The following is a 15742-nucleotide window of genomic DNA, read 5'->3' as shown; positions in this document are numbered from 1 at the left end:
GCTCACTTTCTCTAACTGGCTAGGAGGTAGTTATTAATAAGTATAAAATATTAATCTAAATAATATTCGGAAGGTAGTCCATCTCTTTCCATTTTCCCAAAGACTTGGGGTGGTGACCACGTCAGTGTCTATGTAAGCAGTGAGGGAATTGAGACCAGCTCAGTAAAGATTACTTAATTTCTGTTAAGGAGGACAGTGGTTCACAGGGAAAAAAGAATAAAAAATAAGGAAGAAAGACAGTGTAGCCTGTGTAGATGGTGTCCTGAGGAACTTGAGGTAGGGGTCATTGAAATAGAGAAAATAAGAGAGAAAAGAAAGGAAGAAGACAGAGTCAGAGTTTTGTAATTTTAATTTAATTAGAATTATACCTAAGATAAATTAACATTCTTTATTCTATTTTAGTTTATTTTGGCAGTAGTAAGGTTAGAATTCAGGGCCTTGAACTTGATAGCCAGGTACTCTACACTTGAGCCCCATGTTTTTGGTTAGAGTTATTTTTCAAGGAGAGTCTTGTGGTTTTTGTTCAGGAGTTCCTGAACTGCAATCTCCCTATTTATGCTTCTCACACATCTAGGATGACAGGTGCATACCACTATGCACAATTTATTTATTGAGATTCAAATCTTACAAAATGTTTGCTTTGCTTGTGCTGACCTGGAACTGTGATCCTCCTAGTCTCTGCCTCTAGAGTTGTCGGGATTCCTGGTGTTATCTAGATTTGAAGACTTTTTATTTTAAAGCTATGTATTAAAGGAACAAATGATATGGCATCCTGGGATTGGGGAAAAATATAAGATAAAGTAGATCAAATCAGATTAGCCTTTCGTCGATACTTGCTGAAGTTGGGTGATTCATAAGGTACATGGGGATTCATTATACTCTTCTTTCAACTTTTGTATGTGCTTGGAAATTTCCATAATAAAAAGTGAAGAAAAAAGTGGGCGAGTTAATACCTATTGTTCTTCCTCTCTAGAAAAATCTCAATTAACTGCTTTTTATTATGTGGTCCACATGTGCTTCTTACCTGTGAGTTGATGGTTCTTGACAGGAAATTACAACCACCACCTTTGATTATGAAAACTTAGACTGAGTGTTTGCTGATATTTGACTATAGATGGCATCTACTTAACTCAATCCAATACTTGAAAGTCTTAACTTAATTAGAATCAAATTTCAAGATAATTCTTCAGTGACAAAAAGATTTCCCTGGTGCATTTAAAAAAAGATTTGATGAATAAAAGTACGACTTGTGTGGTATTTTCTGGGACTAAATCTATCGTAGAAATTGAAGTCTTAATTTTTCTGTGTGTGAACTTGGTATGTATTACCACTTTATTGGCTTTCCTTTTTTTGTGGCACTGAGGCCTTCAGGCTTGCTATGCAGGTGCTCTACCAGTTGAGCCACACCCCTAGCGCCTTTTGCTTTAACAATTTTTAAACTGTTTGTGCCTGGGTTGCACTGGACTGTGATTCTTCTATTTATGCTTCCTGCTGTAGCTTGATTACGATTACAGTCAGGGTTTTCTGTTGAAGGAGTGTCCCATGAACTTCTTATGCGCAGGCTTGCCTGAACCTATCATCTTATCTCAGCTTCCCACATAGGTAGGATGGCAGATGTAAGCTATTGGTTAAAAAGGGGTCTTGTGAATATTTTCTGCATGGAGCCATGAAGTTTCCAATATCTGCCTCCCAAATAGCTAAGATTATAAGTGTGAGCCACTGGCACCGAGAATTGCTTTTCATTTTTAAAGGGAAACAGGCAAACTAGTATCACCCCAACTAAGTTCGGTACTATAGGCTGTACATTTCTAAATTGTTCCCTTCTAGAAAATGCAGATGATGTTGCAGAGCACATTTTAAACTTGGTAAAGGAATCTTCACTTCTGGATGAAGAAGAGATAAAGATAATTGTTTCTAAAGTGGCCGAAATTTCAAAATGTGATGAGATAAGTATGAACCTAACCCATATTATACTACAAATAATCAGTGCAGTTTCAGAAAAACAAAGTGATTCACCCTCCAATCTGCATCCAGTAAGCAATGAGTAAGTAGTAACATGTTGGTAAGAGAATTTACTTCATAAAATGTAAATGACTTATTTTTATTTTCTTAGGCTGCAGTTGTCACGAATGTTGATGGTCAAGTAGTTATACAATCAAAACACAGTATATTGCAAGAGAGCCATTTTACTTCAATCCTAGTTGGAAAGGATACCCTCAAATTTGAATGAAATACTAGTAATAATAACTTTAAAATCAATACGTACCCCACACCCAAACCTCCAACCTAGTTCTGCAACCTGTTCCTTTGCCAGTATTCCACACTTCTATAAAATGCATGTAACCAGTGTGTATGAGAAAATATTGGAAATTGTACTAATTAGATCCTTCTCATTCACTGCCAACAATAACTGCTGCAATATACTTTTTAATCTATTTTAAAAAAACTTCATTGGAATCCATCTATTTCTATCTCTCCCTTCATCTTCAGTCCCAGCATCATGTTGTCTTCTGTCCCTCTACAGCCTATCTTCTACACAGCAGCCAGGGCAATCATTTAATGCATATACGAGAGCATGTCTTATGTTTAAAACCACTCAGTTGGATTCTGTTGTGTATCAGGCCCTAAAGCATTTAATTTTTATGGTATGAGATGTGTGCTGCTGTTACCTCTGACTGTGCAGGCACGGAAACTGTGGCTCAAGGTAGTCATTTGGCTTGCCCATAAGGAATTTTGTTTGTTACTACTACTACTATAATTTGGCATTACTAGGGTGTGAACTCAGGGCCTTATACTTATTAGCCAGGCACTTTACCACTTGAGCTACTTCAGTAGTCTCTTTTTGTATAAGTCATTTTATTCGAGAAAGCATCTTATAGTAGGCCCTGAACAGCCTAGACTGTGATCCTTCTATTAGTGCTTCCTTTTATCATTGAGAAGACAGGCACAACTCACTGTGCCCAGTCAGTCATTGAACTTCCCCTGTATATCTTGGGATGACAGATTATGCACTCAGCCATTGGTTGAGATGGAGTCTGGAGAACTCTTATCCCTAGACTGGCCTTGAACCACACTCCTTCTACTTTATATTTTCCAAGTAGCTATGATTACAGGCTTGAGCTACCACCTCTGGCACCACAGTTAGATATTACTCTGCATAGTTCTAAAGCCAGCAATCTTGTTGTCATGATACTGTGATTTGAACTCGGGGCCTTGCCCTTGCTAGGCAGGAGCTCTATGATTTATTATGTATGTGATTAGTCATTTTGGAATAGGGTCATACTTTTTCCCCTGCTTGCCTGGAATATCCTCCTATTTGTGCTTCCTGCATAGCTTAGAAGACAGGACACATACACTGACCTTCTTGACCAACTTTTTCAATTGATTGATGTAAAATGCTACAAACATTTTTCTCTGTGCTGGCCTCAAATTACAATCCTCCCAATCTCACCCTCCCAAGAAGATGGAAGTCACAATGTCCAAAGCCAGTGTTTTTATGCAATCATGCTTTAACAGTGTAAGTTGACAATTAGGGCACAGAGCAAAGTCTTGCAATTAGGGAATCTTTTGAAGAGGATGGGTTTTACATTAATGAAGTAGGAAGATTCTTCTTCACCCATGTTTCCTTGCAGAATTCTCAGGATAATTGAGCGTGCTGGTCACAAGATGGAGTTTTCAGGGAGGACAGCAAATCTCACAGTGGGTGGGCTGGCTTTGGCTGTGCTGCGGATGGATAACAGATTCGAAGGTATAGCTTTCAGCGCCTGCTCCTATAAAGTCACATCTCCTGAGGTGAGTGCAGCTCTGGAAACACAGCCAGGGATCCAAGTACCATTTCCAGGTATCTATCATTCAGGGACTTCTGAGGTAGGAGGAAGACCACTACTGGAAGTTTCTTTAGGGGACTTTATGAAAATCCAAATATCCCCAAGAACATTCTCACATAACCCTTATAGAAGATTCTCCTATAACCTGTATATACTAACATCTTAGTTGGAATGATGTTTGTGAGATGTCAAATTTAGTTTTATGACTTAAAATCATCTCCTGTGTCAGTCATCACTTATGAAGTGCTTACTATATATATGTATATGTATATATAATATATAGTATATATGTGTGTGTATGTGGTGTGTATGTATATATATACGTATGTATCTTGTTAGTCTTTTGTGAATATGTAAAAAAAAGCAAAAAAAGTTACAGAATTTGTCTAAGGATACACACCCTAAGGGCTAAGCCAGTACCTATATCTATCTTGTAGTGTTTTTTTTCCTCAGTAACTATATGTTGCTTGTCTAAACAAACCTTTGTCAGCTGGGCACTGGTGGCTCGCACCTGTAATCCTAGCTACTCAAGAGGCTGAGACCTGAAGATTGTGGTTCATAGCCAGCCTGGGCAAGAAAGTCTGTGAGACTCATCTCCAATTAACCACCAAAAGTCCTGATATGGAGCTGTGGTTCAAGTGTTAGAGCATTAGCCTTGAGCAAAAAAGTTCAGAGACAACAACCAGGCCCTGAAGTCAAACACTAAGTAGGACAAGAACACACACACACACACACACACACACACACACACACACACACAGAAGAAACTTTTGTCACCAGAAAATGATGAAAATACTTTTGTTTCTTATTTATTTTTAAAATTTTTATTGTAAAGGTGATTTACAGAGGGGTTACAGTTACATAAGTCAGGTAATGATTATATTTCTTTTTAGACAGTGTCACCTCCCAGATTTTTCCCTCTTGTTCCTCCTCACCCACAAGTTGTGTAGTTAATTTTCAATGCAACATGTAGTGAGTATCACTGCTGAATTAGTTCACATGTATGTATGTATGTATGTATGCATGTATTTATTTATTTATCTATCTATCTATCTATCTATCTATCTATTTATTTATTTATTTATTTACCAGTCCTGGGTTTGTCTCAGGGCCTGAGCACTGTCCCTGGCTTCTTTATGCTCAAGGCGAGCACTATACCACAGCTCCACTTCCAGCCTTTTCTGTTTTTGTGGTGCTGAGGAATAGAATTCAGGGTTTCATGTATACAAGGCAAGCACTCTACCACTAGGCCATATTCCCAGACCTCCCTTACTTACTTTTTTTTTTTTTTTGGCCAGTCCTGGGCCTTGGACTCAGGGCCTGAGCACTGTCCCTGGCTTCTTCCCGCTCAAGGCTAGCACTCTGCCACTTGAGCCACAGCGCCGCTTCTGGCCGTTTTCTGCATATGTGGTGCTGGGGAATCGAACCTAGGGCCTCGTGTATCCGAGGCAGGCACTCTTGCCACTAGGCTATATCCCCAGCCCCCCTTACTTACTTTTTAAGGACAGTCTCACTATGTTTCTCAGACTGAACTTGAACTCGGGAGCCTCCTCTTTCTGACTTCTAAATACTGAGATTATAAGTATGTGCCACCATGCCTAGAAATCTTCTGACATATTTATTCCTGAGTATTTGTTTTTATGTTGTTGTATAGAATAATTTTAAATTTTGATTTTCCAATTATTTGCTGCTAATACTTAAAATGCAATTGGTTATGTATAAAATATATTATGCATAGTTTATATATTTTGCATTACATATGTAATACTGGTTGACTGCACAATTTTAAATTTAAAAATCCAGGGTCTAAAATTAACTTGTAGTTTTGGATTTTGCAGCATTTCAGACTTCTGAGTTTTGAATGAGGGGTCTTCAACTGGCAAACTCTATGCAAATGAATTTTTTTAAATCTGAAACACTTCAGTTCCTAAGTATTTGTGAATAAGGGATATTAAACCTGTATATATGGTTTTTTATATGGACTTGCTGGGTTTACTTGTTGTTACCAGTAATTGTTTTGCAGATTCCTGAAGATTCTGTACAAGCCAACATCATCTAATTGTCCAGTTTTATATCTTACTTTGTTTATTTCTTCTATTCATGTCATCTGCCTTTGTGTACACGGGTCATGCCATGGAGTTTGATTCTAAGTGTGAAAACCTATGTCCGTGTGCCTGTGTCTGTCTGTGAGCAATAGAACCATGTCAATTCCTGTGATCCTGAGTAGGACTGTGATTGTATTTTTGTCTATCTGTTTATGTCTTGGCTGTGATTCTAAATATGTTTCTGGTGTGTTTGTGTTTATGTATGTGTTTGTGTGTGTGTGTCTGTATATATGTGTCTGGGTGTTGATTCTGAGTGTGAATATCCATATGTGTGTTTAACTGTCTACATACACCAGGATCAATTTTTGGCCTGTGATTCTTGGTTTGTGATTTCAGGTGGGAGTGTGATTTTCTGTGCACACTAGAATCATGCCTTAGCCTGTGTTTTTGAGAATGTGTGTCTGTCTTTGCACTGGGATCACAGCTTGTTTTATGTTTCTGAGTGTCAATGGATGTGTCTGTCTACATGCTCTAGGATCATATCTTGGTCTGTGCTTCTGAAGATGAAATGTATTTGTGCATGTGCATGCATGGGCAAAGGTATGGAGGTGGCGTGGTTTATGGAGGCAGTTCCTAGCCTTTAGTGTTAGGTAGGATAGTCTGTGAAAAGAATAGGATGAAAAGTGAGAAACATTTCACACTAATGGATGAGCTCTCTAAGTTTTCATTTCCTGTCTTTTCTTGGCAGATTTACTTAGGTGATGTCCCTTTGGGGAAAGTTTTAGCTTCTATATATTTACCTAAATCACTAAGGGAAAGAATTCCTTTTAATGGCTTACACACTCTTCTCTTCAATTTTTTTGGCCAAACTTCACTCTTTAAGGTAAGTTCTTGCTTCTGATAGCTGTCATGAATGGCACATGGTGACTCATTGCAATTATAATCTCCTGCTACTTTCAAATTGTTCTGTTTATTTTAGAATATCTGTCTGATTCCACTAGTGTTACCTAGCACAAGCCCTGGCCCTCCACATGTATTTTAAAGATGTTATACAGTTGTAGTTTCTCACAACTTCTCAGCATTGGAAGGGGCACTAAGGATTATGTGATGACCATGCAGAGGCCCCATTATCCCAGTGGAATGGTCTTCTGGTTTTCCAGTGTTTTCCTAGTCTCTCTTGGCTTATCAAAGCCACTCTACCCATTTCAGGGGGCTAATTTACTAGACACTTGCCTACAGACATTTACTACTTCTTCTCCCTGCATCACAGAACCTTTTCTGAAGACTTTAGTCCCCACCCATGGAAAACAGATACAATGTGATACATGAAGAACACCAGTTCAGGAACCAAACTCATGGAGCCTGAAGCCAACCATGGACCATGTACCTTAGTTTCCTCCTGTGTGAAGTTGAATAGGAAGAGATGTTGAAGGACTAAGGGAGTTATCGTATACACAAAATAATTACAATGTTGCCTGGCACCACCATATGCGATTTGCATTGCTGTTATTAGTATCCTGTCTTGGATGTCTGCCTAACAAAAGGTCCTTCAGATCGTGCTATCTCATCTAGCTGCTAGGAAAAGAACAATCTGATTTTAACTGACATTGATGATGGCAAACACAATTAGTTGTTCATATTTACATTTATCATCTCATCTATTTCTTAAAAGAATCAAAAACTCAAAGAGATTAAGTATTTTTGCTCAAAGCCACACAGCTAGGATGTAATATAGCCAAGAATCCAATTCAGGATGTCTGACTCCAAACGCATGTATATATGAAGCTAATGCCTTAATTTTTCGAGGTGTATTTATGTTTCTAAGGAGTGTATCCAAAGCACTGGATTTGTAGTGGTCAAAAATGTATACATTAAACAAATGTGAATCTCTCTGAGGAAGAGCAGTTCAAAATATATCACACACCTTTACCATCTGCCAACTCAAATATACCACACCACTGCCAACTACATCTGAAAAACAGTCTGTTCCTTTGGAATTCTATAATCACTTGTTTCTTAAATTCTATTTGTTCCTGTAGAGTTAGCTGAAATCCTACCCAGGATGACTGCCTAGAACTAGTGAATCCTTCCTTCCGCTTTTCCCTGCTCCCTAGACAGAAGAGTTTTTAGTACACATAAAAATTTAAAATTTGTTTTGTAGCTGTCTAAACCTTTTAATAGGCTTGTCACTTCTCTGTATCATCTGAGACACCATTATTTTTGTTATTAATTTCACTCCTTTCTTCACAGAGCTGTGCTCATATCTTAGAATAAAGATAAATTTGTTTTGCATAGATTTCACACTTAATAAGCAATTTTTATTCACTAACACCTTCCACCAAAAGGGATTAGAGATCTTTGCCAAAATTAGCCTACAGACGTCATAGTGCCACATGAAGAAGGATTAGAACTAGCCTGCCATCAAATTCAGAGCTGAGGGGGTGTTGGTTCTGATAACTCAGTGCCTCATGTCCACATTTTACTGGTGAGGACACTGAAGCCCAGACAAGGGCAGGTACCTGGTGAAGGTACCTTTATTCATCTAGCAAATGGCCATCACATTCTTACACTGTGTCATTCGTGAAGCTAGATGCTGAGGACATAATGCCAAGCAAGACAGACATAGGGACTGCCATTATGGAAAACACAGTGGGATGCAGTTGAGCCGAAACTGGAAGGTTTCACTCTGAAGGGGGAACCTAGACTGGGATGTATGCCATTGACTGCAGAGAAGAGAGTGTTTAAAGACATGATACCTTTTACATACCTTTTTCTTCAGTCTCCAAATCTCACAGCCTTGCTTTCACACTGTTTCCTCTAACATCTTTTGATCAAAATCTTAACTGTCATTACAGCATATTACCTTTGAAATTGTTGATAAGAACATTTTGTACCTCCTCCTCCACTCCTCTACTAGTTAGCTTTGGTTCTCAGGGAGGTGAAATGCTCTAGGCAAGGGCACAGTGTTATAGGGGCTGTGCAACTGAAAAAGGGCCTCACCGCTCATCAGAGAGAGTAGGAATCACTTGAAAAGAGCTGGCGGCTTACACCTGAGGTTACATAGGAGCTAGAAGATGAAAGAAGGGACAGGTGTGGGGAGAAGAGGGCTTCATGGCAGACAGAACTGTTTGTGTAATAGTTCAGAAGTGTATCAGGTAAAACTTGAGTCAAGGGCACAAAGGATGGAGGCTTGAGAAATGATTTTGTTTCCACCCCAGCAGGTCCACCATTTTGTAAGTAATAGAAAGAAAGCCAGAAAAGAGGTTAATTCTGTACTTAGTTATTGTGGATCTCTATCCTTTTGTTCCTTTCCGCCATAGAAAAACATATCTTTTAGGCTAAGTTGGGAGGGTAGTTGGAGATCATTCAGTCTGTCCTTCCCTATGTCACCAAGGACCTAGAATTGGAGGGTCATTGGAGGAATAAGAAGAGGGCATGGGCTAACACTTGGTCTTTTGTGTGAGACAGGACCCTTTCCATTCTAGCTTGCTATTGATCTCTCTCTTCAGGCGGTCCCCAGGGACCTGCAGTGGGAAGGGAGCACTAAGCCATTAAATTAGTTTGGGATGAACATAAGTGTTTAGGAAACAGGAAGAGAGTGGCTTCCTAGTGGCTCAAGGTTTCATTCAAAATTACCCAGGTATCCAAATATGTAGTGCTTTAGTGGGTTTTAACAAGTGGGTAGCATCCGCTGTTTCTTCAGGAATATGAAAACACACCATTTTATACCTCCTCTAGGCTTTCTTAGCAAATCAGTCAAGTATATCCTTCCTTTCCATGCTGTCTTTCCCCATTCCTGTCTGTGGTCTCTTCATATGTTCCCAGGAGGAGGCAATTGCTCAGCTGTCTTACCTTACCTTACCATGTCCTTTGGTACGTTGGTCTCAAAAAATAATTCGTACTCCCCATATCTCAAAAGGGACATTCAGTTTGTTGCCTTTAAACCAACATTAATTAACCATCTCTTCCCTGTCATTTACTGGCTGTATGACTGTTATACTTTCTGGTATTGAGCTACTCCAAGTCTCTGTTTATCAGAAAGTGTCAATATAATACCAGTGAGGAAAATGTTCAATATTAAAAAAAAATACCAGTGAGGAACTGAAGCTTGTATGCATTCAGAAAACACTTAAGCAAAGTACCTACCTACCATGGACACAAGGTAAAATGTATGTTGTACAGTACTTCATGCAGGAATTGCTAAGATGCACAATGCCTGAGTTATGGCCTCTGAGCTCATAGTCCCAAGGAAAGGAGGTGACTATCTTCAGACACTTATTTCAAATTGGAGGTTGATCAGCCTGCTTACATCTCCATTGAAGACAGAAGAGGAAGTGTTTTATAGCTAATCCATAATAAAGTTACCATCCTTATAAGGAGATACTTTCTTTATAAAGATGGTTGAGGATTAGAACTAGAGAAGTTGTGAAATATTAGCAGCTGCAGAGTTGTCCAAGCAGGCAATAATTTTGTTTCATTGCTAGTACAGTGTTAAGATACAACAACGCAGGCTGGGGATATAGCCTAGTGGCAAGAGTGCCTGCCTCGGATACACGAGGCCCTAGGTTCGATTCCCCAGCACCACATATACAGAAAACGGCCAGAAGCGGCACTGTGGCTCAAGTGGCAGAGTGCTAGCCTTGAGCGGGAAGAAGCCAGGGACAGTGCTCAGGCCCTGAGTCCAAGGCCCAGGACTGGCCAAAAAAAAAAAAAAAAAAGATACAACAACGCACTGTTGGTTGGCTTGGTTGGATAGATAATGGGAATGTATGGATGGGTGAATCACTGTTTCCAGTTCAGTGTAATTAAGACAAATTTTTAACTTGTGGTTTTGGTCTCCATATTTCTGAAATGAATACTATTCATAGCACTTCACGATTCCTATGGACAATGAATATGTAACAAATTATGAATTTAGGGTCCAAATTCTTCTTCTTTATGTTTCACATACAGATCAAAAATGTCACTAAGGCATTAGCCACATATGTTGTGAGTGCCAGCATATCAGATACATCCATTCAAAATCTGGCTGATCCAGTGGTTATCACTCTACAGCACATTGATGGAAACTGGGTAACCTATCCCTTTTTGTCTGAGGACCAAATTACCTCAGAACTTCTCTTTTGTTTTCTTGTTAAAAAGAATTGGTTAATTAATTAATGGGGCTGGGGATATGGCCTAGTGGCAAGAGTGCTTGCCTCGTATACATGAAGCCCTCGGTTCGATTCCCCAGCACCACATATACAGAAAATGGCCAGAAGTGGTGCTGCGGCTCAAGTGGCAGAGTGCTAGCCTTGAGCAAAAAGAAGCCAGGGACAGTGCTCAGGCCCTGAGTCCAAGGCCCAGGACTAGCAAAAAAAAAAAAAAAAAAAGAATTGGTTAATTAACATATATAATACAAAGATTTAATGGTGATTGCTCCATTCCAGGTGGCAGAGATGTGATGAAACTGGGGGGCATGTAGAAACAATGTCATGTTCTAAACTAATAGTGATAGTGAATGGTGGACATTCTAAAATTATGACACATTGGCAAAGCAATGATTAAGGATAGATTGTCTCTTGGTTGTCCTATCAAATTTAATGGTATTTAATTACATATATGGTTGAGTGAGGCAACTTCAATCAAAACAACTGAACATTTGTATTTGGACTTCCATGAAGAGCATTACATTGTATATTTATTATCATCAAAGGACTAAAACCATAGTCATATGGCATAACATAAGGCATGCATTACTAAATGACCAAACTCAGCCATAGTACAAGAATGAATTACTATTCCATTCTGTGATGTTAATGTGTGTCCAGTGTGAAGTCTTCATCTGCAATCTAAAAGACCATATGGTGTAACATATTTTTCACTAGTCTTGATTCTAGAAAAAAGGGAGGGAGAGTACCAGAGGGAATCTAGAAAAAAGATACCCAATGAAACATGTTTAGTTGGGTAAGATCTCTCATTCTGGGGTGGGGCCATGACTTTCAAATCATCCCCAGTAACTGTTTCTTGTCTCCAGTTGCTGGTAATATTTAATAGTCCTAATGAAGGGGGAAACTCAATCTTCTGTCCATAGGTTTTAACTTAGCTTTGAGCCTCCAATTATAGAGCTCCATAAAAAATACTTGCTACACATCAGTCTTGCCTGACCACCCATAGCCTCCTGGACCATGGTCTGGCAATGTGGCAATTTCAACTGTTTTGAATGGCACATGTCAGAGTACCATGCAGTAACATGCTGTCTTATTGGTAGTAAATGCAGGATTGGATGGGGTTGATTTAAAAACAATTAATGAAATACACACATACATATCTACTGACTAAAAATAAAAGGGCTTGTGTGTATTTGTTACTCTGTGGTAACCCTCTCAAGAATAGATGTTTATCTCTGATTTCTTTTTTCCTCTATCAGAACTATGATCAAGTTTATTGTGCCTTTTGGGATTTTGACACTAACAGTAAGTATTTTTAGAAGCAAACTTTAACTTTGTCCCCATCATTTTCCTATTTGGTAGTTGAAGGGAAGTGTCTTGTCTGGCAGCTGTGATCTTATTAGACCCTACAAAGGATAGTGAATGGATAAGATATCAGATATAATTTTTATAGAAAATTAAGGCAAGGATTTTAAAGAAAAATTCCTTTTTGCTAAGACAATTACTAGGAAAATTACTAAAATCACACAACATAGTGGTGTGCAAAGTTGGGAGAAAGAAACCAGAAGAATCAGTGCAAAATATCTTTGAGCTATTTAAAGCAAGTTGAGAAATAATCACATGACTCCTTATCTATACTTTCCTGTGGGAATTTACAAAGCATAAGATCATCTTCTTCCTCTTTTTTTTCTTCCCACCCTTTGTAAAGCCACCATGTGACCTTGGATAGGCATTTACTCTCTTAGGGCTCCATTTTTTTTAAAAATGTTTCCATTAACATGATGAGATTTCTTGAATGGTCCCTAAGGGCCCCTCCTCTTTGGGTAAATATGAGTATTTGGTAACAGTCCAGCTAAAAGGGATGGTTGCTACTGGCTGTATTTCTTTTAGAATTGCTTCCTGCACTGGAATTTCTCAAGCCAGCAACAAATATCAGAGAATTCTTACACAGGATTAACTTCCCTTAGAATGCCGGGCCTGGCTATAAGACGGTCCTTCTATCTGTGAAAACTCTGTCTTGGGAATTTCTTTTTTTCCCCATTATCCTTAATATTCTAGGATAAAAGGAAAATCCTGTACCTTCTAAGCTTTCTGGGATGCATAACTACAACCATTTCTAACAAACAGAAACAACACTCTCTTTGCCAGGCCTCTTTCAAATCTCTCAGGAAAAAGACCCTGTAAAATAATGTGTCTTGTTGCAACATCTTCAATAAAGTTAACCTCAGTGTTCACTAATGCCAATTAGTGAATATTCCCAGAGTATCTTTTTCTCTCTGCCTTTCTAGCCCATGGACCCAAAACTTCCAGAACAAACAAAAACAACAACAACAACAAAAACAAAAACAAAAACCCTAAACTTACCACCAATAGACAATTCTAGCCATATTGGAATACTGCCTTGAGAAAACCCTTTTGGTCTAATGCTACCCTGGAAGTTCTATGCTAAAATTTCTCTAGACCCAGGATCGGCAGGCAAGGGCAGATGAGAGTTGTTTTTAGAACTCTTAAGCATGCTCAGGAGAAGCCATTCAGGTGTCCAGTAGACCAGATGCCCTAACTGGGCATTCTAGACAATGATCTTGCTTGGGCCTGAAGCATTTGAGATCTTTTAATTTCTGGGTTGAACTGGCTGTTGCAAGTTTCTTTTCCAATACTACTAAAGAGGTTCAAGTGCTAGCCTATATTCTACAGGTTCATGTCCTTCACACAGTTCAAGATCTTCCCATTTCCTTTGTTGGCCATTAAAACCAATCTCATCACTCCAGCATGTGGCAGAACTGTTGTTTATAGTTAGAGTCTGCCCTAATCTGTAGAGGGATGGATAGTACATGAATAGGAAAAGTGACAGACAGAAGTTATGCCATTTATGAATCCCCCTCCCAAGTCAATTTGTTCTATTAGACTTAATTTAATTTTGGTATTCAATTTTATCTCTATCTTTCTGTCTTAACCAACAATGCTAATTATAACACACGTACGGGTGGTGCATATAATGAAAAGTTAAACATTTCTGAGAAATTTAAAATTGCTTTGAAATTCCCTTCTGTCTCCTGCAGATGGGCTAGGTGGATGGAATTCATCAGGTTGTAAAGTAAAGGAAACAAATGTGAATTATACAATCTGTCTGTGTGACCACCTTACCCACTTTGGAGTTTTAATGGTGAGTCCTGTCTTTATCACACCTCTATAGGGTTTTGAAAGTTGTATTAGATTCAAACTTGTAATGTATTTATGAACTAAGTTATGGGAAAAGTGATATATACACAGAAAAGACATCCTCTCCTTCCATCTTGCTCATGCAAAGTAGACAAATTGAAACAGACATGCATTTTTTTTTCTCCTTGTAAGATTAATGCCTGTTATTTAAATTTCAGAAATACAGGAAAGGTCCTCATACCATCACCTCCTGAGAGATTACTACCTTTGATAGTTTTACATTAATTGTGTATATTAACATATGTTTTTGTTTTATAAAAGTGGGATCCTAAACTGGGTGCTGATGGCTCATACCTGTAATCCTACTTACTCAGGAGGCTGAGATCTAAGGATCACGGTTCAAAGCCAGCCCAGGCAGGAAAGTCCATGAGAGTCTTATCTCCAATTAACCACCAGAAAACCAGAAGTGGCGCTGTGGCTCAAGTGGTAGAGCACTAGCCTTGAGCTGAAGAGCTCAGGGACAGCACCGAGGCCCAGAGTTCAAGCCCCACGACCAACAACAAAAAAGTGGGATCCTAGCCCGACTCTTGACTTATGTAATCCCAGTGCCCAGGCCCTGACTTCAAGTTCCAGGACTGGCACAAAAAAAAAAACCCAATAAATAAAAGGTACGATTCAAATTTTCTTTTTAAAAATTTTATCTTTCTGAACTTCAATTGGTGGTACAAAGGGGTTACCATTTAACATGCCCATCTAAGTATCCACTGACTGATTATTGATCGGAGTCACCCTTCCATTATTCTCCCCAATCTTGTTTGTTCTCTCTCCCAGACTCATTCACATTTCTCACTTCCTTCATATTTTGACTACTTTTTTTCCATTTAGCACTGCATATTGCACACCTTTCTAGGAAATATGCATTTGTTTATTCCAATTTTTAAAGTACTTGTAAGGCATAGCAACAGTGTGTGGACTTAACACAATGAATTTAACAAATCACCAGTTAGTGGATATCTTAGCTGTTTTTCATTACTAATAACTTTTCTGGGGCTGGGAATATGGCCTAGTGGTTGAGTTCTTGCCTTGCATACATGAAGCTCTGGGTTTTATTCCTCAGCACCGTATATATATATAAAAAAGCCAGAAGTAGTGCTGTGGCTCAAGTGGCAGAGTGCTAGCCTTGAGCATAAAGAAGCCAGGGACAGTGCTCAGGCCCTGAGTTCAAGGCCCAGGACTGGCAAAAAAAATGAACTTTGCCTTAATACCCATCCTTATTTATTCATCTTCAAACACCAAGGAAACTAGAAATGTAACTGCTAGATTAAAAGTCATGAACATTAAAAATTTTAAGGTTGAGGGGGGAGGGGGTATGAGGGACAAGGTAACAAACAGTACAAGAAATGTACCCAATGCCTAACGTGTGAAACTATAACCTCTCTGTACATCAGTTTTATAATAAAAACTTTAAAAAAATTTTTAAGGTTGAAAATAATTAAAAATAAATAAAACTTTGAGCCTGGCTAAGATGGCTCATTTCCATTATCCTTCATACTTGGGGAAC

The 15742-nt window shown here is 38.8% G+C and overlaps 1 protein-coding gene across 1 annotated transcript in view; it reads left to right on the top strand.

The window, feature by feature from the left end:
• Window positions 1-15742, top strand: part of Adgrg4 (adhesion G protein-coupled receptor G4) — a 114451-nt gene that overhangs the window by 75877 nt on the left and 22832 nt on the right. The window contains exons 11-16 of the mRNA XM_048336485.1: window positions 1828-2044; window positions 3633-3792; window positions 6621-6755; window positions 10826-10945; window positions 12282-12327; window positions 14082-14185. Coding sequence (XP_048192442.1) covers window positions 1828-2044; window positions 3633-3792; window positions 6621-6755; window positions 10826-10945; window positions 12282-12327; window positions 14082-14185 — 782 coding nt within the window. The remainder of the gene's footprint in view (window positions 1-1827; window positions 2045-3632; window positions 3793-6620; window positions 6756-10825; window positions 10946-12281; window positions 12328-14081; window positions 14186-15742) is intronic.

Source organism: Perognathus longimembris, chromosome 28 (genome assembly GCF_023159225.1).
Source record: "Perognathus longimembris pacificus isolate PPM17 chromosome 28, ASM2315922v1, whole genome shotgun sequence".
Lineage (NCBI taxonomy): Eukaryota > Metazoa > Chordata > Mammalia > Rodentia > Heteromyidae > Perognathus > Perognathus longimembris.
The sequence above is the reverse complement of the archived record's forward strand: the minus strand, read 5'-3'. Positions and strand labels throughout refer to the sequence as shown.